Raw genomic sequence first — 27,709 nt, forward strand, 5'->3', positions numbered from 1 at the left:
TGCCTAATCTAACTTAAAGTAGGTATAGGATGCAGGGGACACCCGGAAAGAAGGGTGAAGCACTGCTTAATCTAACTTAAAGTAGGTATAGGATGCAGAGAACACCCGGAAAGGTGGGTGAAGCACTGCTTAATCTAACTTAAAGTAGGTATAGGATGCAGAGAACACCCGGAAAGGTGGGTGAAGCACTGCTTAATCTAAGTTATAGTAGGTATAGGATGCAGGGGACACCTGGAAAAGTGGGTGAAGCACTGCTTAATCTAACTTAAAGTAGGTATAGGATGCAGAGAACACCTGGAAAAGTGGGTGAAGCACTGCTTAATCTAACTTAAAGTAGGTATAGGATGCAGAGTACACCCGGAAAAGTGGGTGAAGCACTGCCTAATCTAACTTAAAGTAGGTATAGGATGCAGAGGACACCTGGAAAGGTGGGTGAAGCACTGCTTAATCTAAGTTAAAGTAGGTATAGGATGCAGAGAACACCCGGAAAGGTGGGTGAAGCACTGCTTAATCTAACTTAAAGTAGGTATAGGATGCAGAGAACACCCGGAAAGGTGGGTGAAGCACTGCTTAATCTAAGTTAAAGTAGGTATAGGATGCAGGGGACACCTGGAAAGGGGGTGAAGCACTGCTTAATCTATATGGGGTAGGGGGAAACTCCTGATTGTAAACCTGCCTGATTCAGAATTTAAGTCAGCTACCTAATGACACCAAGCATTGCGAAACGAAAAACAATAAACACAACACAACAATACAATTGGAAGGAGTAGGTTGTTCACCGTGCAACAAGTCTGAAAAACATGAATTGCAAATTATTAATATTGTCACTGTATATGTAGTAGATTATAATAAGCAGTTGATTAAACAATGTATAGCAGCAAAATTTGTTTTGACATATTTTAACATCACTGTGTTTTAATGTTAAATTGACAGTGGTACTTGAAAAGTTTGTTAGCAAAAAACAACTTGGTGTTATAGGATGAAACTGAAAACACTAAAAACAGTTCATTACAAATTAAAATTCTGACAAATAGTGTAAAAAAAACAGTTTTATTTGTTTGTTAGATTTTTCTATACAATGGTGACCATGCATTATTTATTTAGAGATGAAACATCTTAATGTTTTTGTTTCTACAACTCACTTGTTACAGGTGATGCTTTGGCATGGAAGACTTCATTCAAACATCAGTCCCACCCAACAGTGTAATGTCTACAGCAGACAGCCCAGCTTCAGTTGGCTGCTTGATCCAGCCAACATCGGCCAAAGCACCAAGCACCCAGACTCGATATTAACAACAATTCAATACCCACTTTAAGCAAAGGCAACCTGGTCTCAGTCGGCTGAAATTGCATTCAAACAACATTGACCAAGATGTCCCAAGCTTAAATTAGACATATCAAATCCAATCTCAACAATACAACACAGGCTCTAGACAGGCATGCAGTCAGGTCTCAGGCAGCATACGACATGTCACTTAAATAGTTGTTATAACGTAGCTTTAATATATAACATAACCATATAAACCACTGCAACACCACAGGCACATATACCAACGTAGTCATACAACACCACTATATCAACAATTCACAAAACAAACTTTGGCAGAATAAACACACCTGAAATGCAACACCGTATCTATATTAGAATTAAAGAAAGTTTTATCTTAATCTGCCTAAGTTGAATCCACATATACAGTTAGCCTAATAGAGGACAGCAAAGACACATGACATATCCAATTCAATGCCATCTGAGAACCAGATGACAGCCCCGCTTCAGTTGGCCGAACGTGGACCCACCCCTTACGGTTGACAGTGGACCCAGTCTTTCAGCTTCCCTCCACCAGGCTGCCCCCAGCCAACATCCGGCATACCAGACCGAAAATAACATGACATGCAACAGGCAGACAGTCCTTTGCAACCAGCATCAGCCATCTTAAAAAGTGACCAGGTTAGGGTCTCAGACAACATCTGCCAAGAAGCTCCAGACTGACACCAGACAAAAAAAGCCTAATTGATTCTTACAACAGTCAGCTAGCAAGGATATAACCCAGTTCCAGCTCCAACTGTGACAAAGTCACATATTTTGGTAACCTTCCCTGAGCCGCTCCAGACTAGCACCATACCAACAGACTTGGCGAACCATGCAATCATCACTAAATGCTGCAGGGTCATCGCTCTAGCCTAAAATATTCAGCCAAGCTCTGCCCTACAACACTAATGACATCAGGCAACACAGACCGCAACAAAACATACATCCTCCAGTCAGCCAGTAAAGAAGTGCCACAGACCAGCGCCAGCCGAGAAAGAGAAGTCCGCAGACAAACATCTTTTACAAGGCCTTAACTGAGAAGCATCAATACTGGCATCAAACCCGAATCACAACAATACAGTGCCATCAATTTGAGGGGGAGATGTCTAGCGGCGGTGCACAGCCCACAGGCAGCTGCCCACCTATACCAGTAAACAGGGCCCGAATGGTAAATACATGAACTAGCGAGGTAAGCATTCCTACTAGCTAAGTACCCCTACCGATGAGCAGGAACAAATAACTGCAGTGTACAGCCGCGTGAGCAGCTGATACACACACCGGTTTAAAACGGGAACAATCCGAACCCCGTTGCGAACCAGTTGCTATCCCACCACCCAGTCGCCTATCTGGCATCGAAACACAAACTGCAACAATTCAGACAGCCATACTCGATGCGTGATTGAGGCAAACCAGCCACAACCAACAACATCAGCCAAGCACATCCCAACCACCATTACACAAGCAGGCGGAAGAGCAGACATTCTCAGGCTCACTATACAATTATTGGAGACTACTACATAACGATTACAACAACAAAAAATCGCTCGACAAGACACTGTTGAAATGAAACTGATTGTCCGATGACCTTCTCTGCGAGTTCTGCGAAAAATAAGTTTTTGTTAATGAAACATACTTGTGGTAAAAATATTCATAAATAAACAGCAAAAGATTTCCAGACAGAATATCAAATCAAGTCTGAATCTTTTTAAATGCAATATTTCTAATATTACTCACAAAAGTGTGACAATTTTTAAATAATATTTGTTTCAGGGGCAGAGAAAACAACTAATCAAACATGTAAAACTGCTCTTTATCAGCTAATACACAAACTTCTTAAAACTAGAAGGGTGGCTTAGCACATTTTGTTGTTGCATTTACACTATAACCTATTTTAAAACATAAATATATTTCCTATGCTTATTTTGTATTGGGTCCCATATTAGCCATCGTCTTTTACAACCTTAGTTGTTTCTGCAGGCAAAAATTCATGGGTACCCACACATGTAAAGTTAAAAATACTGCATTTCAAAAGATAACCATGGTCCACATGCTACCCAAATTTTAGCCAATTCCGACACTGTTTTATAAGGTTACCCATTTTAGGGGGCTAGTGGGGTTACTAATGGGGTTTGACACTAAACTAAAAAAATATGAAGCCTCAATGACTCAATCAACAGTACTGCAAAATTTCAGCCAAATCTGCCAATGTTTAAATTTTCGACTACTGGGGGTAATCAACAAAAACAAAGTGGGATGCACATCTACATACCTATATATACCTTCTGTGTAAATTTCATTCAAATCTATCAAATATTTGATGGAAAAACGAGTCGGAAAAACTTTGGCAAGAAAATAACCCATTTTAGGGGGCTAGCGGGGTAAATACTGGGGTTATCAACAAAAACAAAGTGGGATGCTTATCTACATACCTATATCTACCATCTGTGTAAATTTCAGCCAAATCCATCAAACATTTGATGGAAAAACGGGTCCGACAAACTTTGGGAAGAAAAAAAAACAGAAAAAAACAAAAAAACAAATTCGAGTAAAATCAATATTTATATATATATGTATATATTTTCTTATTGTTACACAGATTTCAATTCACTTTTTTTTGGTGTTTATTAAATCACTAATATTTTCTAAGACAGCTGGCAATACACAGGAACACTGGAGTTATACACATAATTTCTCACACAATATACTGTACTCTGTATATTATTATCACATGTTCAAGTAACATAAAAACTTACTTATTGTCAGTTGGTAGTAAATCTATCCATATGGAAGATGGTGTATCTAAAAAAACAGCCCCATAATTAATTGACTTAAATAATGTGCCTATTATTGCTACAAACTACATTTGAGAGTTTTTTTAAAGTTCAATAATTGTTGTACTAGAAATATGACTTTCTTTAGTTTTCAAAACAGTTAAAAAAACACAATATAGTACATCATATTTAATCAGCAACATTTATAAGCAGGGGCGTATCCAGAAATTTTTAAAGGAGGAGGTCCAACATTTTATTTTGGGAATTTCCCTAATGACGTCATTAAATCTGTTTGGAAAATTTCCCACACAAATATGCTAGACCGGACGAGGCTGAATACGTAATTCACACGTCAAACTGCCACTAAGTCCAATTGACAGAAAGAACAAACAATTTTCGCGACAGCTTTGTAGTTTCCTGATTTCGCCGCTGCTATCTAGCTTACTCAGTAAAACTGCCGCTGCAAGATAAGCGTCAGGTAATCAAAATCGTTGCTTAAAAAACGAGGAACAGATTCTCAAGGACTGAACGCCTTTCTAAAGCGATAATGCTACTGCTAAGTTGCGCAATGTCACGAATGCACTAAAGTTGGTAACTGCAGAAGGCATAAATTGTGACAAGTCACAAATTCCGTGTACCCTAATAACATAACTCGATTATCATCGATCTAATGTTTGTGACAAACTATTATGTGTTTGGCGGGTCAAAACAACACAACATTGAACGCTTTTACCCATTTTTTACTCATTTTACATTGTTCAAATGCAAAAAAAGTTTGATATGTTGCATTTAGTGCAGTTAACACCAACCAAGAAATTACAACCAGCGTCCTAGCCGGAACATAACTTTCCAATTGTTAGCTCATAAAACTCCTTATTAAACCATTGTTACGTCACAATTGGCGATGAGATAACAAGCGAATACAAGAGATTGAAGCCTCAAGAGCTTTTAGATAACGATTCCCTGTTATCAGTGGTAAACGGAAACGATTTGGGCCTATTTCATTTACGCACAACATTTTGAAGGGGGGGGGTCTGGCTTTTTTATATGTTTCCATCTGTATATTGTATATATATCCTATTTAACGCTTTACTATATACACCAACTAACATGATCGTTTTTTAAAGCAAATAAATGGATCCCCACACATGTATTTGTACGAATTCGTGATGGTATAAAAAGAGTGCAAATAATTTCAAACTTTGAAGCACAAATTAGTCGAAAGCATCAGGCCAAATTTAAACCTCCATATTCTTTCCATCACTCAAATGTTATACACCAAGCAATAAAAACTAAATAACTCCCAATTCTCCAATATATTTAGTCTTTAGCATTTTGGTCTTATTGTAAGAATTGTGCAGCAGCAAAGCTGACAAAAACCATTGTTGACTACTTAGTAAGGATTTTGGACACATCCAGTTTATCGATAACCTTTCTGCTCATTAAACATGCTTTGCCAGACTTATACAAAACCTAACTATCGCTTAACAAGTTTTTAACAATAAAATATGAAACCTTAAGCATCTAGCTAAAAATAGACATGATATCAGAATGGTATTGCTATGTAAAAACAGCTACCGTATTTTACGGACCATAAAGCGCACCCGATTATAAGGCACACTGTCAATAAATTGCTTTGATTAGTTTTTGTTCATACATAAGGCGCACCGGGCTATAGAATGCAACGTATTTTCAGGAGTATGAGTTACCGTATAAAGCTCATTATTATAATAATAGTATCGTACCGGTTTTGAGTGCAGGCAATAAAGCACTACTTGATCCATACATTAGGCGCACCGACTTGTAAGGCGCACGATCAATTTATACGGAAAAAAAGGATTTAAATTGCGCCTTATGGTCCATAAAATACAGTAATTTCTTTAATAACCATATAGAATGCCAAGTAAGATGTCTGTCCATGCGTTGGGTTGAGGATCTGAGCCTATCCATTAAACCACTACAATTGTAAACCAGTAAATCAATCCCTTGCAACTTTTTTGTTAGCGTCTAACTGTACAGTGTACACATATTAAAGAGCAGGGCTACTCAAATAGCGGACCGCGGTCCTATCCAGGCCTTTGGGGCGTTGAGAGTGGACGTCAGTGGTCATTTGATTACACCTACATACACTATATTGTGTGTTAATACTTGATCAATGCTTTGTAGCAGGAATACTTCTACTTGGGCCTGTATAGCGATTTCTCATGGGACTCCGAGTAGCCCAAAATACAGTATTTCCAAAATCTTGTGTAAGGCCAGACTGCAATTGTGACGAAACAACGGTCCAATTATTCCACAGCACCATTAACAAAACAGCAATTGTTTGTGCACAATTTTATCTGTGGTCTACTAAAATAATTTTGAAACACTGCCACTCAAAGTACTCCTTTAAAAACTAGATAAAATGTGTTTTGTATGTTGTTGTACCAATATACGCAAGGTGTAAATTCACGTTTAGTGCCTATTTTAAGCTTTTTCTTTCCTGACAAAAACTTTCAGCTTGAACATATGTGTTCACCTTAGACCACGATTCTCCCCATTAGCTACAACAAAAATTGACGAAGCCATGTGCATTTGCATTACTAACAACTAATTTAACCTCGTTAATTTTTACCTTTTGTATCTGGACCTTTGACAAAACTATTTGAGTAGCAGTAACCATTGGGCCCACCAGCAAAAAAATACAGACAAAAACACCATCAGAAGCCATGTTCTAATAGAGATTCAACAAATCATTAATACTGTATTTTGCAATATGTTTATGTTGACGTGTAGTAAACACCAAATACCTTTTCACTTGACATGTATTTTATTATCTTATTCAACCACAGTGCTGATCAGTATATATACTTGGATAGCTTCTACTTATACCAAAGTCATATATTGTGCGTGGAAAACTAAAAACACATGGACATTTTGTAAAACCATTCTAGGATCTTAACACTGCTATACATTGCAGCAAGACCAACAACAAACCAATCAACCAATACATTTTACAGTAAACCTTCACAACATACACCACAACATGCGAAATCTTTTATGCAGTCTGCAATTTTTTTCGAATTTAATTTTAAATGTAACAGGTGGACACTCCTAACAAACAAAATTCAACACAAAAAACAAAAAAAGGTTTCAAATTTGTAAGTTGTCAGGTGTATCAAGTATAGGCCTACACATGTACTTTAGTAACTTTCGGAAATGACTGGCAGCAATATCGCCCGTTTAATTGACCAACAGCAGTTAGCCAGGATCACATTATTCCCTCTTCCCTGACACATTTTGTTTTACTGATATCCTGTTAGAACCTTTCAGCTTAATTCTCATCATTTATATTCCCTACGTTTTAGGGCAAGTGTAGCTTTATACTCATTTTCGTACCAAATTCTTCAGACTGCTTAATAACCTAGTTATGTACTCTTTCTAATAATTTCAGTCCCTTTTTACTGTTTTTGTCCATTTCTGCAATATTCCAATTAATATTAGGTAAGTGGAGCCCATTGCTTGTCCTTAACCCCCAAAGCCACATTGAAGTGTGCAAGATATGCACATTTGATACAGATCTTTTTTTTTCTTTTTAGTTGTGTTGTATGGGTATTCACTAGTAATGTAGCATAAAACATCTTGGTAATTCATGCAACACCAGATTGTTATTTGGGTAACTGGTGAGCATCCAACATGCAGAGGCAATTTTCCATTGCCTGCCACATTATTAGCAAATGAAAAACATATAATTTATTATCAAATAAGAAGCTTTTTGAAACTAGAAGGGTGGCTTAGCACATATTGCCCTTGCACATACACTATGATCTATTTTAAAACATAAATATATTTCCTATGCTTATTTTGTATTGGGTCCCACATTAGCCATCGTCTTTTATAACCTTGGTTGTTTCTGAAGGCAAAAACTCATGGGTCCCCACACATGCAAAGTCGAAAATAATGCAATTCAATAGATAACAATGAGTAAGTTTGGTATTGTGAAGACAAACACAGTGATTGGTGCTGTGCATATTTAAATATGTTATATGGAGTACAAAGTATTTAAATTAAAAAACTCATTTTAGGGGGCTAGTAGGATAACTAATTGAGGTTCAACACACACAAACTTAAAAGTAGGAAACCACAATGACTCAATCAATAGTACTGCAAAATTTCAGTCCAATCTGCCAAAGTTTAAAATTTCAACTACTAGAGGTGTTTTGAGCAACAACTGTCAATGTTTCTGACGTCAAAGGGCTGTTAACAACCCCCGAACTGCAATGGCGCAATAACGATAATTGGCATACTTTACAAGCTATCCAAATTTTAGCCAATTCTGACATTGTTTACAAACTCACCCCTTTTGGGGAGCTAGCGGGGTAAATACTAGGGTTATCCGGACAAACAAAGTGGGATGCACATCTACGTAACTATATCTACCATCTGTATAAGTTTCAGCCACATCCATCAAGCATTTGATAGAAAAACGAGCCAGACAAACTTCGGGGGAAAATACCCATTTTAGGGGGCTAGCGGGGTAAATACTGGGGTTATCAACAAAAACAAAGTGGAATGCACATCTACATAACTACCTCTACCATCTGTATAAGTTTCAGCCACATCCATCAAGCATTTAATGGAAAAACGAGTCAGACAAACTTCGGGGGAAAATACCATTTTAGGGGACTAGCGGGGTAAATACTGGGGTTATCAACAAAACAAAGTGGGATGCACATTTACATAACTACATCTACCATCTCTGTAAATTTCAGCCAAATCCATCAAACATTTGATAGAAAAACAAGTCGGACCAACTTCGCGGGAAAATACCTATTTTAGGGGGCTAGCAGGGTAAATACTGGGGTTATCAACAAAAACAAAGTGGGATGCACATCTACATAACTACATCTACCATCTGTGTAAATTTCAGCAAAATTCATCAAACATTTGATGGAAAAACAAGCCAGATATACTTTGGGTAAAAAACACCCATTTTAGGGGGCTAGCGGGATAAATACTAGGGTTATCAACAAAAACAAAGTGGGATGCACATCTACATAACTATATCTACCTTCTGTGTAAATTTTAGCCAAATCCATCAAACATTTGATGGCCAAATGAGTCGGACAAACTTTGGGGAAAAAACCATTTTAGGGGGCTAGCGGGGTAAATACTGGGGTTATCAACAAAAACAAAGTGGTATGCACATCTACATAAATATCTCTACCATCTGTGCAAATTTCACCCAATCCATCAAACATTTGATAGAAAAACGAGTCGGACAAACTTTGGGTAAAAAACAACCATTTTAGGGGGCTAACAGGGTAAATACTGGGTTTATCAACAAAAACAAATTGGGATGCACATCTACATGACTACATCTACCATCTGTGTAAATTTCAGCCAAATCCATCAAACATTTTATGGAAAAACGAGTCGGACAAACTTTGGGAGAAGAAAAATGAAAGAAAAAAAAAAGAAACAGAACAAAACAATTTGAGTAAAATCAATATGTGTCCCCTTCAGGGAATTATTTACTGTTCAATGAACATTATTTGTTTGTTAAGCAACAACATTTTGCCTGACATAGAACAAAGCGAAATACCGTTTATCGAGTTTAAATCACGTCTAAGGTATGAAACCTTGGCCAAAACTAAAAATGTACAAGCTAACCTCATAACCCATATGGGACTGGTGTGCTAAAACTGCTGATTTTTAATTATTATTTATTTCCGACACTGTTTAAAACGCTTTTCCACATTAGGGGGCTTGGTAAAGCTATAGGGTGAAACATAACAATCGACACCTACAGAGGTGCTCATGGCAAACCAAACAGATGACTCACCTACATGACTATAGACTATATCTACCATCTGTGAAAGTTTCTTTCAAACCTTTACATGCCAAAAGTGCATAGACAAACTTTACCCGAAAAAAAAAAAAAAACTGAGTGAAATCAAGATGCACCCCATAAGGAAAGTAGACCCATTATAGACGTCGATTTAGGGGTGGCCGGGGTGACATGTCTACATATGCATTGTTACCCTGTTTTTTGTTTACAATTTTTTTTGTTTGAGAAAATATTGCAAGAAAGATCACATACATGCCTAAGCTGTAAAGTAGTGACAACCAATAATAAAAATTTGATTCTCGTGTAAGCAGCGCTCCTGAGATTTTTGTCGGAATATGCCTGGCATACCCACGATCAGCGCGTATGCTCCACAGCAACATAACATATATATAGTCTAAATCAGTGGTTCTCAAACTCGGTTTTCGGGGCTGCATGCGGCTCCCAACTACTTATTTTGCGGCTCGCACCAGACCTCAGAAAACCACCAAACATTGCTATTTTAGCTTTCAAAGTAATAATCTTTATTGATTTTCTCAAGGTTTCGTTTTTTTTGTGGCTCTCTACACACTTAAAAAAATACCATTTGGCCCCGACAATAAAAAAGTTTGAGAACCACTGGTCTAAATTCCACCAGATTCTAACATTGTATAAAAGTTTGGGTATTTAGTGGGCCAATGAGCTAACTGGTGGGGCTAATATAACACAACAATGGTGTATTATACAAACTAGCTGAATTTTATTCAATTTAGACATTGTTTGAAAATATACCCTATGATGGGTTCAATAGGCTACAGTGCTAAAACACAAACCATACCAATCAACATCACAAAAACATATTCCAAAACATATTCCAAAACAGTCTGCATTTCATTCCAAATTTGAACATTTTTGACACACTTTTTACGATCAGCAAGGTAAATGCACAGAGTTCCACAGTTTAAATCAAATACTAAACACAAATGATACCTTTTGTGTATAAATTAAGTCCAGGCAATATTGTGATACACTTAAACCATAAACTACCATTAGTGTTTATTCAACAACTCCTTTGAAGTCTTAAAAACAGGTTTTAACATAACGAGATATAATATTCACCTTAAAATGTATGAAAGGTAGCTGTACCACAACTATAAGTCTTCTGCAACTTGGAAGACCCACTTAATAAGTTGGAAAATGTGCTTTGTGTTCTGCAAAATTCAATTGCAATTTCCCCCTTTACATGTATCACTGTTGTATATTAGTGCTACAAAGCTATGCACGCGTAAAACTCACAATTTTTTTTTACATTTAACGCAAGCTTAAGTGTCATAAAATCTTACATTCAAGCTAAAAATTCTGAAAACAGGCAAGAATGCTGAATTTTCGTTTGTTAGGATTTGTACTTGGGACACACAAAATAGTAAATAAAAATTTAAAGGCTGAAAATAAATAAATCCAATTAAAAGTTACAAAATGCTTCAAACTATTTTGTAAAGCACGAAAAGTCATATAAATACTTCGTAACTTCGTAAGTACAGCTGTTTTTTTACATTTTTTCACCCTTTGGGGGCAAGTGGGTAAACTACTTGGTTATCTGGGGTCAAATTTCTTCTGGTAATGGAACCCGTAAAAAATGTAAAAGATCAATCTTTAAGAACAGTTATTCACACACACAGTCCAAATTACCATTTGGAAACATATTTTAAGACAAAGCAATTAATCACACAGGATATTCAAATCACCCGCATAAACTAAAAATATTAGCAACCAATAGCAGACAAGCCAGAGTTGGCATGCAAGTCAAATAATTATGGAACCAAGTGATTAAGAAGTTCAGATTTAAATATATACCTTTGAAAATAAATTGAACTGTTAAAAATGCTCAATCTGCATTTGTTTGAGCTTACACATATAAATCTGCCTACTTTCTGACAACTTTTCAAATCAAACCACTGTTACAAACAAAATGTTGGCATGGATAGTTATTACTTGAGAAAACCCGGATTCGCATTAAAAATTTGCCGACCGCTATTATAAATCAATTTGTTTTTATCAAAATCTTAGGAAAACCCATTAACGTATTTTACGGACCATAAGGCGCAATTTAAATCCTTTTTTTCCTCATAAATTGATCGTGCGCCTTATAATAATTTTGAACACAAACAATTAATCTGCATTTTTTCAAATTTCAGCAAGTGGCGATTTAAAAGTTGAAATTGGATAAAACTAAGAAAATGTAAAAGACCAATGTTTTAGAACAGTTAACCAAATCAGTGATATAAACAACTATTAGCAATTTATGTCAATGGCATACAAACTAACAACCTGGTACACATGCAATGTCTAAGTTTAATTTTTTAGTCAACATTAGACTTACCGGCATAGTGATGTAATCTCTTTATTCTGGATCTGCACACTTCATAGAAAGCAATGCCCATCATGATGTGATGTTTGGGTTGATGTGGTGCCACTGGTTTGCCTTTACAAAAGTATGAAAAAACACTAAAAGTTAATTCCAACTCTCTGGGAATTTTATCTCTTAAAGCTTTAACTTTAAAATTGCTATCCAAATCCAGTTTTAAAACAGTTAAAAATTTAATGGAACAGTATTACACACACTGTCAAATTTCGAAGATATTTTGCAGCAAAGATATATACAACAAACTGTTATTTAGTTACTTTGTTTTGAAAACCATATACTGTTTACCTATAATAGCCTCTTGCAGTGGGCCAGCTGAAAGGCTGTTAAACCTTTTAACACAATTTTAGTCTCATGCAGTTTGTTGTGTTCAACTACAATGTTTTGCCTAATTTATACATAACTCAAGTGTTGTTTCCGGGAATATTTTTTGTCAAAAATAAAGACTTTAAAACCACCAACTTCAAACAATCTTTTGTAACCAGGAAATATAAGTTGACTGTCGAAACACCACAACAGGTAATGGCAAATGACGTTTATTTCCTAAATCTACAAGGTAAGTCAAATTAAGTAAACAACAAACTGTACTCATGACAAAACCTCAATACAGACAAAGAGTGTGAGAAACAGTCGATTAAATTAGGAAAAAGAGAAATTTGCAACACATACTTCACTCCGCGCATTATGAAAGAAAATGGCTCAATGGCTTTTGCTGGAAGTTTATAGTGAGCATACACCCGTTGCCTCCCAGGAACACAGCTTGTGTCCCCCTGTGGTGACTTGAAACCTGGTTGAGAGACAGCTAATCAGACTCGAATTTTATACAATCATTTAAAATACCTCACAATACAACAACCAACAAAGTACAAACTCCTGGACGACATACTGAAGCAAGTACATCCTTTTTAAAAGTTAACGTTTATGGGGCCTGTGGATACCGATTGGTTATCCGGGGTTAAACTTTGGAAGGATCAACTTGGATAACTAACTAACATGAGTAAAAATTGGAAGTTTACAGTTTACAGCACCCTTTCTTGACCAAACATATGGAACAAACCAACGTTAAACAGAAAACGAAAAAAAAAAAAAAAAACTAGCACAAATCTTAGAGGCTTAACACATTTCGCCATCACAAATACACTATATATTCCCTATGCTTATTGCGTCCCATTTTAGCCAAAATTCTATGTAAACTTGATTTGCAGATACTCATGGGTCCCCACCACTAGCACCCACATAGTGGGAGGCGCCACCTCCTGGGATATTTACAAGCAGGTCCGAATTTAAAAGTACAAATCCGAAACATTTTTTACTGTAATGAGCCATGAGCTATAGAAAGTACCAAAGTTGCAAGTTGGGCCAGATTTCGGTCTTTTACGTTCACAGTTAGGCCTGCTTTGCTACATAAAGACAAAAGCACTTTGCTGCATAAGACGTCATTTTAAATCATAAAACACAACAGACAACAAGACTGGTGTCGGACAGATCAATTACAAGTATTGGGGTGCAGCCAAGCACATTTATTACCCAAAGCAGGATAAATCTACCACAGAGTGTGATTAAGAAAACTCCCCCAATAAAATGTTGTACCCAGCTTTCTCAGTCAATCGCTCAATTTTGTAACAACAAATCTGAATGTTAATTTCACAACAGAAAAAAACACAAATAAATAATTTTACCAAATGGAGCATCACTAGTGTTTAATATAATTATATACTTGACAAATACATACAGAGTACAGTTTCACAAAGCATTTTATCCCCAACATTTTGTTAAAGTTGAGTTTACACACTGCTACATCTCAGTTTTTTTTAAGCTTCTGTCATAACGCTTGGTAATAATTTGTAGCTGCAGCACATTCAGCCACTATACACCAATTGTGCCCTCCACTTTTTTTGCACTTAGTAATGATTTAATGTGGCACAGCTATTACCAACTTGGTGATTGTTTTAGTACAATTGTGTTGCTACGTTTTCTTGTACCGAGCAAAATAAACTCATCTTTCTTTTAAGTCTCACAAAAACTTACTTGTCAGTTGCTGGAAGTCCATCCATGATGAAAGTAGTCAGAGAATCAGTCATCTATGGGTGCAGTGATCATTCAACATGACTGGCATGAATCACTTGGTTGTTTGATCTGTCCAACATTAGCTGGGCCACCGTGGTAGCAGATCTAATACAATCCAATATCAAATGATTAAATTTTCGGCAAAAAAGTGATAACTGCACTATTTTAAATCAAAATATCATCTACAGTTTAAGATGTTTCTAAATATAAAACGTTTTGTAGTCAGTTTTGTTTTTCGTTGCTAATAGAAGTTCATTCTTTTTATCGTTGGCAACCCCCCTGCTGTTGTCAGCCAGTTTAGGCACCCCCTGTGCTGTTTTCTGTACCTAATATAACATATATAATTCTAATGAATTTCTATCTTTGCACCCCTCTGATAACAGGCTTCGCATTTTATGGCAATGCATTACGAACCACTCTCTCTTAGCATGTTTGCTCTTTGGCTTGCTTGGCTTCTGTTCAAGCTCTTTTTAATTATTTCCCTGTTTACGCATTTAGATGTTACCTTGTTTAGTCCCCCTAAGCCCTCTAAGAACTTTTAGCATGGACAAAATTGCGTTTGTAGTGGCAACAAAAGTTTTTTTGAAAAAAGATCAACAACACAAGTGCCAGGTAAATAGACAGTTTACACCAAACATAACTGGACATTTACTTGTTATATTGCATGACTTACAAAATATTTCATTATTTGACTTTGAGTAAAACTTATCTTGGGTTTTGTACATCCATGTTAAACTAAAATACATTAATGGATGTCAAAACTTTGGTAAGCTAACATACTGTAAAAAATAACATAACAAGGAATATTTTAGTGTGTTTTCAGCCTTATTGTGGGTTGAAGTGAGATTTTTAAATATTGTCTGATCTTCACCATTTTTGTTTAAGTAGGCCCAAAATTGAACAAGGGCAACAAGAATTCTTGTCATCAATGATTAGAAAACAAAATGGGTGTTTTTATGTGTATTAATATAAATTTTGATGGGTTGACGGTAAATTGTACAATACAACTCTATTATACAATTGTCAGTTTTAGGTTGGGAGTAGAATTCAGTTTACTCAAGGTAAGTGAATAGTAGTCAAGCAAATAGGATGCAGCTATATGGCAGCATATCAGATTTATAAAGTTGCAATGGATGGGTAAATTTAACTTATTATAAATATTATAATAGTCCGGTTTTAAATTGCTAATTGATATACCTATGGTTTCAGACTGAGTCAAACATAGATTGGTGTAAGTTATAAATACGTGCACTTTAAAACGGAAAAGTTTAGGTTTGTGATAAGCATTTGATAAAACTAAATTAAATTGGGTTATGTCAAACGTGAATTTAAGTTGTAGTAATGTGTGTAAATATTCAGGTAGATATTTTTTGACGTTTTTCTTCTTTAATTTTTAGAATTTAAAGAAACAAAACCAACCTCAATTTATTTTCGACCTTTGTCTTCGCAGACTCTTTCAAACGAGAATGAACAAATTTGACCTTGCCGAAAAGTTGCTATTTTCACACAGGTTCAAACATTATTCCGTTTCATCGGTTTTTGGCTTCAAAACTTTTTATCGTTTAAAAAGAACACTATGCTTTATATTTGTAACTTTAATAAAAAAAAAGTAACGGTTTTTATTACATTTTTAAATTGTTCTTTCGAATGAAAAACTATTCCTAAACTTTCCACATACAGATGACGATCTCCCCTGTGTCTTTGAAAAAGATTGTCTCAACATTTAAAAAAATATTAACATTTTTTTGTCAATTTTGTTGCCATCAATCCACACTTGTTTATTTTGTCTACTGCGCCCAACTTAATATTTTTGTCAGGAAAAATAAAACGTAACAAGGAAGTGTTGCAAACAAAAAAGGATAGGCTTAAACCACACGTAGCTATTAACTATAGTAGCTGACACCAACTATTTGAACTGGCAAAACCTGAAAATTGTGTTTTTGAATCGCAACTTAAAAATATGTAGTGATGAGCTTGTCACATAAGCAAATAAATTAAACTCGACACAAAGCAATGTGAACATAAACGAACCAAGAACGTCGTGATGCAATAAGCAAATTGCGCTTCAGGCAATTATTGCGCGCCAGCGAATTGGCAGAATTTTTTTCACTCTTATTTTTTTACGGGGTTCGAACCCAGTACACTCCAGGGGACGAATCTCGATCAAGGTTTTTTATGTCTGTATATGGGTCAGGAGCGCCAGACCATTCGGCAAAGTTCCTGCCCGAATTGGAAGAAATTAAGGCAAAACATCCCGCGGAATGTACATAGTACACCTCGTGGTGCTACATGCCGTACATACCAGATACCACGCGTATAAAACTGCGGGTTTGTGGATTTGATCAAAAACATTTTAACGTCTAATTAGCGACGTTTTAAACAGGGTGGGAAAATAAACAACACTACTACACGCAATTGTTTGTGCTTTAATTCTGCGAGCTATAACAAGTCAAAAACAACCAAACTTTTGATTTATTATTTCCTTGTTTGTTAGGATCGCCGTCTAAAAGAGCGACAACTTCTTCGGTATTGTGAGTTCATGGAGTTTGTCACACAATCCAGTGCTATACATAATAGGTGCTGTGGCCCGGTATTTGCATTGTTTCTAAACTTGCAAGGAAATCAGCGCTTCCTGCCAGCAAACTTATATCGCCTAGTGTCCTTTTAGCTAAAGCCTCAAGCTAACGCATTGTGACAGCGGCAACCTGTCAGCATCGTTAAAGTATACTTAGACTATAGTCTGCAACCAAGCTTTAAATACTTAAAAGTAGATTTTAAAGGTATCAACTTATTTGGTCTAATATCTGCTGCATTAATGTTTTCAGAAAAGCAAATTCCAATGATGTTAAAGCGATTTACTTGTTTAGGTTTTTAATATTTTTACTCTTTGAGCAACAGATCTGTGATTCGTAAGCAGTAGCCTATAGCGAAATATTATCTAGTTATTCTCGTAGATTGTCTTTAGTTCTTTAGTTTTGACATTTTTATGGTTGTTTTAATAGTCAGCAGTTTAAGGGTCAACATATTAATCTGTAAATCTTGATCTCTTATTAGTTTCCCTCGATAATTTTCTGGACTTATTTTCGGTTTTTAAAGTTTTACTTTGCAAGTTACGAGGTGTCGACGTTTTAGCACTTTTTTGTTGTGGTCAACTACCAGCGATCTTTACTTTAAAACAATAATAAAGTTAAACTTAAAGCTAGACAATTTACAAAATCAACAAAGATGGAAACCAAAGGAATGGAATGCTGCAAGTTTCTCCATTTCGTCGTTAACTTTCTCATATTCGTGAGTACAAGACTTTGACCTTTTTTGAACATATTTTGACATAACATTAACGGCATGAACAAGTATTTTTTGTTTCAAGCCAACTTAAATACAACCGAATTCAGTCAAAAAATTTAAGTTACCAAATTATTCATGCAGCTTATTCAACAAATATTTATGAAAAAACGGGTGGAATGATGCAATATGACAAAGTCGCAAACTCGACTCGATTGTAATCTCGCTCATGGTATTGTGACGTCATGGTCACTTTCCGGCGTTCGTTCGGTTAAATAGGAATCAAACCGCGTTGTCGCTATGACACAACAATAGTTTAATTATTATCTTGTGTACGTCACATGATTGTTTGTATGTAAAGCGCGATTTACAATGCCAACATTTACATCTACCCTGCTCAGCTGTTGTGAAATCAAGATTTGATGTAAATCTTCTTCCGCTACGTCGAAGAAAATTCACATTGACCGATTTTACATAAATTATCTGCCGCATGGTGACAATAAAGAGTCGTTAACTCGCTGAAACTGTTGAATCAATGAGTCACCATTACGTCAGCAAAAAGCGTTATCATTCGTCGGGAAAATGTTTTAATTTGTCAGGATTGCTTAAGTTGAACTTGTCCTATCTTTAATTACATACGGAATGTTTGACATTAGGCGACAACGGTCTATCCAGGGCCGGTCCAAAACCAACCAAAAGGGGGTGACTAATCCCGCAACTCAATTCTTTCTGAAAACCATTTTTTGGCAGAAATGTTCAAATTAAACTTGCGGCGTCTCTAATTATCGGCAGTATATTGCATATTAAACAACTACAGTCTATATAGGACCGGTCCAAAGCCAACCAAAAGGGGGTAACCGCCCCTCCCCTTCTCTTTCATACGCTAATCCCACATTCAATTCTTCGTCCTGTCTTTAACTACAGATATTTCATATTAAGCGACAACAGTTTATCCAGGGCCGGTCCAAAAACCAACCGAAAGGGGGTGACTAATCCAAAAATTCAATTCGTCGCAGATCGCAGGTGGGATTATCCTCGGTCTGGGGATTTGGGTGAAAACAAGTTCGGACGCGACGAAGATTCTGGAAACCAACCAGGGTTCGATGGGAACAGTCATCGCAATGATCGTCCTTGGTGCGACTCTCACTTTGTGCGGCTTCTTTGGGTGTTTGGGAGCCGCTTTGGAAAACAAATGCTTGCTAGGATTCGTAAGTGACCGGTTTCGTAGAGTTGTAAGCGGTGCCGAAATTTGAGCCCGAACCCGAATCGTTTTTGTGAAGCCTGTTTACGCCCAAAAGTTTGATTGACAGGCGTATAATAAAGAAGACATACACAATTACCATAGTAGGCAAAATATAAGCGTATCATCCGCTTAGCGGTTAGACGTTGTTACAAATTTCTTTCCAGCTTTGTCGGTTCGAGCAGCATCGAATTAACTCCGCAAGTGATGTGGCATTCACTGCATGTTTAATTCGCTCTATATATTGAAGTGGCTTAAACAAAACGTTTTGGGACTGTTGGGCATTGGGTTATATCCAGCAACTAGCTACTTAGCTCGGTAATTTTATTTTAAAACACTATGGACACAGAACGTGCAGTCAGGCCCGAACTAACGCCGTTTGCTATAAAAACCAAAGCTTAAGCACGGCCTGAATTACAACTTTGCGGTGTCGTATTTTAATGTTAAGTTGTCACAACTTTGTTGCAAAGTATATCTAAGAATGTTGCTGACATAAAATTTGCTTTGGGCATTTCAGCTTCCACTACGCAAAGACCGGGATGGGAATAGAACCCACAAACTTGTGAACACAAACGTGTCAAACCTGACAATTTGTCAAACACCCAACCGTGTCTTGTTAAACAACTTTAAAACTAAATGAAGACAACATTTGTTTATTTTTCAGTTCTTCACTCTGATCCTGCTGCTGTTCCTGGCAGAAGTTGCAGTGATCATCATCATTGCTGTGAACATCCCAAAACTAGGAGCAATTAACACCAGCACAATGTCTAATACTGCTGAAATGAAAAAATGGGATCTCTTGCAAACCAGCGTATGTTGGAACACTATACATACGGAAGTTTATTGATGAAAATAACGACTTAAACAAATGTAAAATGCGACAAGCTTGTAACTGATGTGGCCCTTCATATCACTGATGATGGCATGAGCATTCGCCGAAACGTTTGAACAATAATACATGTCACTTTTTACGCCTATTTAGGCCGTTATTTCATCATTGAGCGTTTGTAGGACTTTTAATTTTATGCTTAACCTTTGAGGCTTGTCTTACTCTTACGCAACGTAGTAGGCAACAAAATTTACACAGTTAACCTTTGCGCCGCGACTTTAAAAAAAGGTTGTTTTGCAAACAAGTTTTGAGAAGTCAATAATAGCGCTCATATTCTATGCATGTCTGAGCGATTCTAAATTGCAGTTGACCGCTGATAACCCCATGTATTGTTAAATCACAGTTACAGTGTTGTGGAGTGAAGGGGCCACAGGACTGGGGGATTAATATTCCCGCTTCATGCTGCAAGACTTCAAAAACCTGTGTATCTTCTTCGACGGATTTGTTCAAAGGGGGATGTCAGGCCAACCACAATCAGATGTTCTGGATAATCATTGGCTTCGCGATTGGAAGTCTTTTCTTCGAGGTAAGTTTACCGGTCGAGGGTTCGAATCCCACCACCACCACCACCGCACAATTTATTTAGTTGTTGAAAGAGCCAGGCCCATTTAAGGCGTAATACAAATTCACCCAAAGGCCAAGCATTGTGTATGACAAGTGTTTTCTAGCCTGTTTTATGAAGAATACTTAAGCGGCGCAATAGTTTTATTTTTATTCAAATTATGACGATTGTCGCGAAAACAATAGTAAAATAACTTCAAAACAAAATAGTTTCAATTATAATAAAACTAATAACATTTTGACAAATATTTTCTTTTATAATTTCCAATGCGAAGTATCGTATATAAGAGATATAGGCCTATTATTCAAAATCACTTTGTTTAGATTGCTGCAATGGTGTCTGCTTGTTGTTTGTGCAAAAACGTTGGAAGCTACAGTGCCGAGGTTACTGCGATCAACAGGTCATAAGGTCACCACACAACCAGCAGTTTCAAGCAGCGGTGTTAATCCAATATTTACTGTGTTTGCATGTAAAGTTCCTCATTTTTAACCCTACACTGAACAGTCTCATTTCTCGCCCTGCGTTGTAATCAAGTAACATTACACAGAATAAAATTGATTCGGAAGGAAACGATTATCCGATTTTTTAACTATTTTCGCGAAGTAGCATTTAGTATTTTAGTAGACACTGCTTTATGTAATCACATTTTTAATCTCTTAGTAAACCATTGTTAAGGTTAAATCGAAACAACAACATGGTTTATTTTCATATATAACGAAAATAAAAACGAAAATATCGGTACTAGGTAATGAGCAATATAAGGTAGTAGTAATCGTATGTTAATATGTCACGTCTTTGTTTTGTAAATTTCTTACACAATCATGCTTTTCACTTCTTTAAACCTGAGTTATTGCTTGAAAACCAACACGACGCAGGGTCATACGATTTTCGGCCTATTTTGTTTAAATCAAACTCAAAATCTTGTTGTTATTATTTAAGGTAATAGTTAGTATTGCGTCGCTTGGTGTCGCCACACAACAGAGTTAGTCTCTTAAGTGTACAGCAGGGGAATTTCCAGAAATTATGTCATAATATATCCAGTTAGTTATCAATTGTACAGTTAATACATTATAATTGTAGACACAGAGACACAATTGATCAAGCCGTTAAGAGATTAATATGTACAAGGTTATATGTTGCTATGTAGACTAAGAACAAACTGATAGCGATGTTTCAAGCATAAAATCTCTTTATCTCATCAGCTGCTTCTTTCACTTTTTCACCGTCATATTTTCCTTCAGCATTAGGGGGGGAAATCCTGAGACAAAATTTAAAAATTAAATGAACAAGTTTATGCATATCAGATTCATTAAAAGTCTACGTCGGTTTATTTCATGAGCGGACCCAACGCAAACTAAATACAAATTATTTACCTACAGATATATTTCAAAGTCGGTTTTTAAAATGACAATCACAAACAAACACATAAATTTACAATCAAATCATTGGTTCAGACAATGTCAGTAGATCTATTTGTACAAAAACTGACTGATGTTTTCTTTTGGTGCAGGTGGTTATTCAAAACAACATTCAAACAAACTTCAGTTGGTATTCTGGTTACTTACCGATCGATGATTGTTTTAGCTCCCTTCAAACGAAGATCTGCTTTGTATTGGTAAATTTCATCCAATCTTCCGCTATTGTTGGCAGCCTGTTCTTTGATATTTGTGATGACCTCATGTAAATCGTGGTCGTTAAAAATTGGCTGCACCTTTCCACTACATTCATTATCAAGTGCTAATTTGACAAGGGAGGCTGTTGGAAAGTTCCAAAGTGTTTGTGAGCTTTCCAATATCTCACATGACACTTTGCTATTTCGAACAAAACTCCCCCAAACAATCGACGATATTTCGGTTCCGAATTGACCATCCTCTGTTGCATGTATATCTCATATTGCTCGGATAATGTGGAGCGAAATGTTTCAAGTGCTTGTGAATCGTAACCTACTAACTCAAGGTTCTTTTGACGCTTGGAACATGTTTTATCATCAAATGCTCTTGCAAACAAACCTTTCTCGTGTTCAAATTCCGCTAAAACACCTCGCAGTTCAAACCAACAACTGTAAAACACGGTCAGCGAGGAATCTGGTTCGTTGTTGGCCAGAAACACGAGGCAATTTCCATTTTTCATCAAATCTTTGTTGTTTGTAAGTGATATCAACATTCGAAGAAATTGTTTTCCATTTAAATCAGCAATCTCAATTTTATAGTATTCTAGTTTTTCAAATGAAAACTGTCTTCCCTTGCTTTGAAAGTACGAAATTCTACTGCCAAGGTCGTCCTTCAATCCTCCTTCAAAATCCGAAAATCTTTGTGGATCCACAAAACCTTTATCACCAACTTCAACGATTATGTTTAACAAATCAAGCACCTTCTCAAACGACAAACTCATTCTCTAGGATTAACTCTTTCGTCCGTTTCCAAACTTTGGTAGGCTACTGTATTTAGGGTTCGATTTTATTCAACCGATTCTGTTTTTAGAGCCTACTTATAATCACAATGAGTTACTTTTCCACGTGTGCTAAGGTTAACCACATACATTATTCCATGACGAAACGCAATAAAACCTTATTCACGCCAATGGGTAATTCCCTTTGTGGTTACGCTTGAATTCGCGTATTAAACAACAATTATTTATCGTGTTGTCCTTGCGCACCATTGAAAAGTTTTAACTACCATTAAATATGTTATAAAGCAGGGGTGTGCAACAGGCGGCCCGCCGGCCACAATCCGGTCCGCCAAGTTATTTAGTGTGATCCTCACCAACACACTGATTCAGAGAAAGAATGCAAATCTTCTGAGAATTCAGCAAACTTTTACACTAGTTTTTGCTAATTCTCAAGTTGATATAACTTTCTAAACGTAACAAGTAAAACCTAAACCGGCGTTTTTTAACCGGTCAGCCATACGGCAGTTTGTAAGTACTTCCGAATGTGACGTAATAACTCTCTTTGTCTATTAAACAATTATTTTGTTGTGAAAGTCAGTGTTGCGGCGAAACTCAGTATGTTTTGGAAAATAAAAGACAAAAAAAAATGTTTTAGAAATGTACCAATGCTTTGAACGGATCTCAAAATTATTGTATAGATGAAAAAAACTGTTTGGCCCTCGCTTGATGTCCGAAATTGGTTTGATGGCCCACCAACTAAAACGGTGCACACCCCTGATTTAGTTTAATAATTAATCCGCAGAACATTTGCTTGGTGAAAAACTTAAAATTTGAAATTAACATTGCAAAAAAATGAGTAGCACAATAACTTTTAGCACCAGCTGTCACCGCATCATACTTCCACGAAAATTCGAATCTTGATTATGTCGTCACAGCTTGCACAAAGGGCGTCTTATTACTCGACAATGCGATTATCAATGGGCCATTGATTAATAGAATCTTGCGCCTTGGGTTTTCGGGGCTCGGTTTGTTTTGTCATAAACAAACTTCAGTTAGCTCGTTTCATTCAATTGACGCATTCTGCTTTTGTTTGTCCACCAACAATTGCATTGTTACGCACAGTGCATTATAATTGTTACGTAGTTTCTTAAAAGGGCAACGCCTGCACATGGGAGGATTGTGGAAAAATCTTAACCCGATTTTTGTTTTTAGTCCAAACTAATTTTGTACTTTGGGTTGTTGTTGTCGTCTGAAAAACAGGATTGAAATTATATTGCAGCAATGCGTAGGATCTTTTTGTGTCCAAAATAATCGAGATTTGTAAAGCGAAGGGTCATGAGTTCAAATCTCAGGAGTACAGAGTTTTATTGATATTTGTCATCTTCGGATAATTAAAATGTAAACTCGCATTTTGAACAAGGTGATTTGTGACCTTTTAATAAATGTGACCTTAGGCCACTTTCGAATGAAAATTGTTGTTTTGTCTTAAAGCGTGTGGGCTTATTTAATCCAAGTTTACAAACCAATTTAAAACTTTTATCACCAAAAAACACATTAAGCTTCATAAGCAAAACTTTAATCTGTTTGGCGCTGGAAACAACAACAACAAACAACAATGAAATAAATTCGAAAATAAATAAATTCGAAAAGGATAATTGTACAAGCAGAGCAATAGAAAAAACAACAGTGCAGAATTCCACAAAAATATCGAAAAAATTATTAAATAGGATATTTTTTTAACTTTAGAAGAAATTTTTGTTGATAAAGTTTGCAATCGAGTTTCTTCGCAGCCCTCTCACAGCTTCCCGCTTCGCGTTGCTGCGTTTAACGGCCCTCGCTAATTTTCCCGGATCTTGGCGGGATGGAAGCCACAGTTTTCTCGCCAAAGTTTTCTTAAACCGTCGGTCCTGGCACGCCCTCGCGTGGTTAGAGCGCTGTACCAGGGGTACCAGACATTGTGCTATCGGTGGAATAACACTGTTCCGACCTGCTGGGTCAACTTCACAACTTTCTGGAATATTTCGTGGCAGAAGTTCTCTATTGAAGTAAATTAAAATTTGAATGTAGAACTGCGATTTTCACTAGTGTATAAAAAAATAAAATCGTGCACAAAACACCATTTACACAACAAACAATGTGATGTGACCCTTCATATCACTGATGAATAGCAGGAGCATTTGCCGAAACGTTTAAAAATAATGCATGTCGCTTTTTACGTCTATTTGGAACATTATTTTCACCATTAAACTTATGAACAGATCCGTATGTAGTGTTTTAAATCAAACGAAATTACTGATTTTGTTCATAGAAATAAAATTATCTTCAAGATTTTTTTTGCAAGTGTCTGCAATAAAACACAAATCCCAAGCGTAGTTAAAATGTTGCTAGTGTGCAAAAACATAAATTTCTTTACATGGGAGTCTGCTTGTATTTATCTTTCAAAATTTGCTAAATCAATCCCTGACGCTATTGTTAATTTTGGTAATAACTATACAACAGGGTAAAATATTTTGTTGCAACAAAGCGAAATAATATTTCTGATTGTCGTTTTTAACGCAACGGAGACACCAAAAACTTTAAAAAGTTTAAATACAGCTTAGCCAGCTTAGTTTTGGTTTTATTTTGTTTTGCAAAAAAGTGATGTAAGCGTCCAGTTCTTCCCACGAAACAAAACTGAATTAACTTTTCAAATAACTTTAGTAAAGTACGCTTATTGGCAGTTTTTGGTCAAAAATACTATTGATCAAAATGCAAAAAAACGCATTTTAATTTCAGTTTTTGGCGCAGGGATCGTCGCAATTACTTCGAGTAAAATGTTTCAAAATCTACATTACCGATTGCCACTGGCTATCGGACAGTTTGTTTCATATCTACCCTAATACTTATGCACAATCCACTAAACAAAGCTCGTTAGGTAACCCGTTTTAAAGTTGTATTTTATATGTGTGGTTTTGTGTTGTATCTCACGCGTAAACTTACGCTACCCAACAAGCTGACCACACTTGATATAAAGGGCATGTCTGGGTGGTTTTGGCTGACAGGAAATTTTCGTGTAAAGTTTGACAATCTGTCAAGTTCTGATTGTATCTTGATGTTAGCAATGTTTGTATCTACACAACGTTTGGTGTTGGATGGAGACATGCGAAAATACAGATAATCGACAGGTAATCGTTGTAATTAACTTTTCTGCAAACGTTGTTTATGTTTTGCGGGAGTGAAAACAAAACCTTCTCTATCCTACCAACAAAAAAAGCAAATCACTTTTTGACTCTATTGTTTATAGAATTATGAATTATTGCTGCGGTGTACTACCGAATTTCGAAACAAGAAAATAATTTTATGATGCATGAAAAGTTTTATAATCGCAATTGTTAACATGACGTGGCTTTCCGATCAACTGGCTTCGAGCTCAACGACAAACGGATTTTACAATGAAATGATTCAAAAACGATTTAAACAAAATCATTACTTATACAAGGCATGCCCAGACAACAGTTTGAGGACGCAAAATATTTTATGGTTGGTTGGAAAAACACAATCCAGTCTGTTTATACATCTATGACATGACAATTACATCAGTGCTTTCTAAAATAAAACATTCGCACCATTTTAAATGTATAGTTTTGTACCACGAAGACTATTTAAGCCAATAAATGTGTTTTTGTTAATAAAATACACCCAAAACATTTTTGGCCATACAATCTTTGACTGCAAACTTTGCCGCCGCGATGCGGAGTAAGTTTAACCAATTATTAGAACAAAAATCCCAGATATTATTATACTTACATATGTGTGCATTTGATGAGATACGGAGCAAGGCAGAGACAATGTCGACATCTTTGGTTATCGATCCAATGTTCTTCCCGCAAATAATCAGTTCCATGATGTCGACATACGAGTCGATTTGAGACGACAAAAAATGTGTCCCCTGAAATAAATAAGCGAATGTCAATGCATTGAAGTTTAAAATACTTAACATAATCGATAAGATTGACAAAAATGTTTTGTATATTTTATGTATTGTATTCTAAGATCCAATATTTTTATTGCGAGGGATTAGGAAATATACTTTTTTGTTGTTTAATTATCAAGTTATTTTTTTAATATGTTGAAAACTAACATTTCAATTTTTTCAAAGGAATTAAAACAATCAAGACTGTTTCAATTGACGATTGACGCGTGAAGTCAAAATATTTGAAACAACAACGCGTTAAAAATAAATCACAAAATAATGCGAAACGGTTGCAACTTTGAAAACGAAATTTAATACTAAATTATTTTGAAACTTCATAATAACCTTATCCAGGAATTTTCGTCTACAATTAATTCGCTTTTCATTTCATTTTATAGAAATAAATAAAGTATTTGTGCATTCGACGCTGCAAAATTACTTATAGCAACTGCTGTTTTTATTTGAATGAAATTGAAAAAAAAAACTAAAATTAAAATGTACGCACTTCCTCGTTTGAAGTAAACATTTCCTTGGATTATTTCCGCATAAACATCTTGATTCTTACGTATCCGTGACGTCATAGTGGTTTTAGGTCTTTCGAAATCGCTGCTTAAATTGTAAATTTGCTGAGAAGTCGAAAATTCGGCAAATGCGAGCAACATAAACAGCTTGGAAATAAAATCCATCGAAACCAATTTGATAAATCCACAAAATTATGCTGGTGATTTGAGAAACAATTAATGTCGAGCCATTTTGTGCAGTTTCGTCTTTTATAGAAAACGCTCCGATTTCTGCCCAAAATCACGACGTAAAAGGAAAAAGTTGCGCAAGACAATGGAGCCCTGTTTGTGATCGAACAAAACAGATGACATCATTGTTTAGATTCAAACTTGCTTCTGACGTTGTTACGTCACAGAGGAAGGTTGTCTTGTCACAATGCAGCTTTACAGAGAGAACTGGTATTGCCAGCTGACAACTTCACTAATTTACGATTTTTCGATAATTATTGGGTAAATAAAAC

At 36.2% G+C, this 27,709-nt stretch overlaps 4 protein-coding genes across 4 annotated transcripts; 1 reads left to right on the forward strand and 3 right to left on the reverse strand.

Annotated features, from left to right (window-relative positions):
* Window positions 1–2,592: 2,592 nt before the first annotated feature.
* LOC145234645 (uncharacterized) lies at window positions 2,593–15,856 on the reverse strand. The gene is made up of 5 exons (XM_080099359.1): window positions 15,795–15,856; window positions 14,337–14,480; window positions 12,267–12,368; window positions 4,063–4,108; window positions 2,593–2,908 (listed from the first exon to the last, which is right to left on the reverse strand). The coding sequence occupies exons 2-5, from the start codon at window positions 14,356–14,358 to the stop codon at window positions 2,632–2,634; spliced, it is 447 nt and encodes a 148-aa protein (XP_079955485.1). The 5' UTR covers window positions 14,359–14,480; window positions 15,795–15,856; the 3' UTR covers window positions 2,593–2,631.
* A 1,646-nt stretch (window positions 15,857–17,502) lies between these two features.
* LOC145232990 (tetraspanin-18B-like) lies at window positions 17,503–20,921 on the forward strand. Its single transcript, XM_080097654.1, has 5 exons — window positions 17,503–17,663; window positions 18,674–18,865; window positions 19,562–19,708; window positions 20,130–20,312; window positions 20,672–20,921. Exons 1-5 carry the CDS (start codon window positions 17,601–17,603, stop codon window positions 20,753–20,755), a joined length of 669 nt encoding a protein of 222 aa, XP_079953780.1. The 5' UTR covers window positions 17,503–17,600; the 3' UTR covers window positions 20,756–20,921.
* LOC145232991 (uncharacterized) lies at window positions 20,914–23,477 on the reverse strand. The gene is made up of 2 exons (XM_080097655.1): window positions 21,914–23,477; window positions 20,914–21,606 (listed from the first exon to the last, which is right to left on the reverse strand). Exon 1 carries the CDS (start codon window positions 22,737–22,739, stop codon window positions 22,086–22,088), a length of 654 nt encoding a protein of 217 aa, XP_079953781.1. The 5' UTR covers window positions 22,740–23,477; the 3' UTR covers window positions 20,914–21,606; window positions 21,914–22,085.
* A 1,000-nt stretch (window positions 23,478–24,477) lies between these two features.
* Window positions 24,478–27,409, reverse strand: LOC145234091 (uncharacterized). The gene is made up of 3 exons (XM_080098869.1): window positions 27,194–27,409; window positions 26,523–26,664; window positions 24,478–24,773 (listed from the first exon to the last, which is right to left on the reverse strand). The coding sequence occupies exons 1-3, from the start codon at window positions 27,372–27,374 to the stop codon at window positions 24,479–24,481; spliced, it is 618 nt and encodes a 205-aa protein (XP_079954995.1). The 5' UTR covers window positions 27,375–27,409; the 3' UTR covers window position 24,478.
* Window positions 27,410–27,709: the final 300 nt, after the last annotated feature.

The sequence above is a fragment of the Phallusia mammillata genome, chromosome 6 (genome assembly GCF_965637545.1).
Source record: "Phallusia mammillata chromosome 6, kaPhaMamm4.hap1.1, whole genome shotgun sequence".
In the NCBI taxonomy this organism is placed as follows: domain Eukaryota; kingdom Metazoa; phylum Chordata; class Ascidiacea; order Phlebobranchia; family Ascidiidae; genus Phallusia; species Phallusia mammillata.

What these genes read in the sequence shown, in the direction of transcription:
- LOC145232991 (XM_080097655.1), bottom strand. Translation starts at nt 22,739, where the DNA reads ATGAGTTTGTCGTTTGAGAAGGTGCTTGATTTGTTAAACATAATCGTT.
- LOC145234645 (XM_080099359.1), bottom strand. Translation starts at nt 14,358, where the DNA reads ATGGACTTCCAGCAACTGACAA. An exon ending in GGACTTCCAGCAACTGACAA is followed by an intron (nt 12,369 to 14,336) that starts GTAAGTTTTTGT and finishes ACTTTTGTAAAG; the next exon opens with GCAAACCAGTGGCACCACAT. An exon ending in TTACTACCAACTGACAATAA is followed by an intron (nt 2,909 to 4,062) that starts GTAAGTTTTTAT and finishes TATTTTTCGCAG; the next exon opens with AACTCGCAGAGAAGGTCATC.
- LOC145234091 (XM_080098869.1), bottom strand. Translation starts at nt 27,374, where the DNA reads ATGGATTTTATTTCCAAGCTGTTTATGTTGCTCGCATTTGCCGAATTT. An exon ending in TGTTTACTTCAAACGAGGAA is followed by an intron (nt 26,665 to 27,193) that starts GTGCGTACATTT and finishes TATTTATTTCAG; the next exon opens with GGGACACATTTTTTGTCGTC. An exon ending in CTCATCAAATGCACACATAT is followed by an intron (nt 24,774 to 26,522) that starts GTAAGTATAATA and finishes TTACTTCAATAG; the next exon opens with AGAACTTCTGCCACGAAATA.
- LOC145232990 (XM_080097654.1), top strand. Translation starts at nt 17,601, where the DNA reads ATGGAAACCAAAGGAATGGAATGCTGCAAGTTTCTCCATTTCGTCGTT. An exon ending in ACAAATGCTTGCTAGGATTC is followed by an intron (nt 18,866 to 19,561) that starts GTAAGTGACCGG and finishes TTTATTTTTCAG; the next exon opens with TTCTTCACTCTGATCCTGCT. An exon ending in GGGATCTCTTGCAAACCAGC is followed by an intron (nt 19,709 to 20,129) that starts GTATGTTGGAAC and finishes GTTAAATCACAG; the next exon opens with TTACAGTGTTGTGGAGTGAA.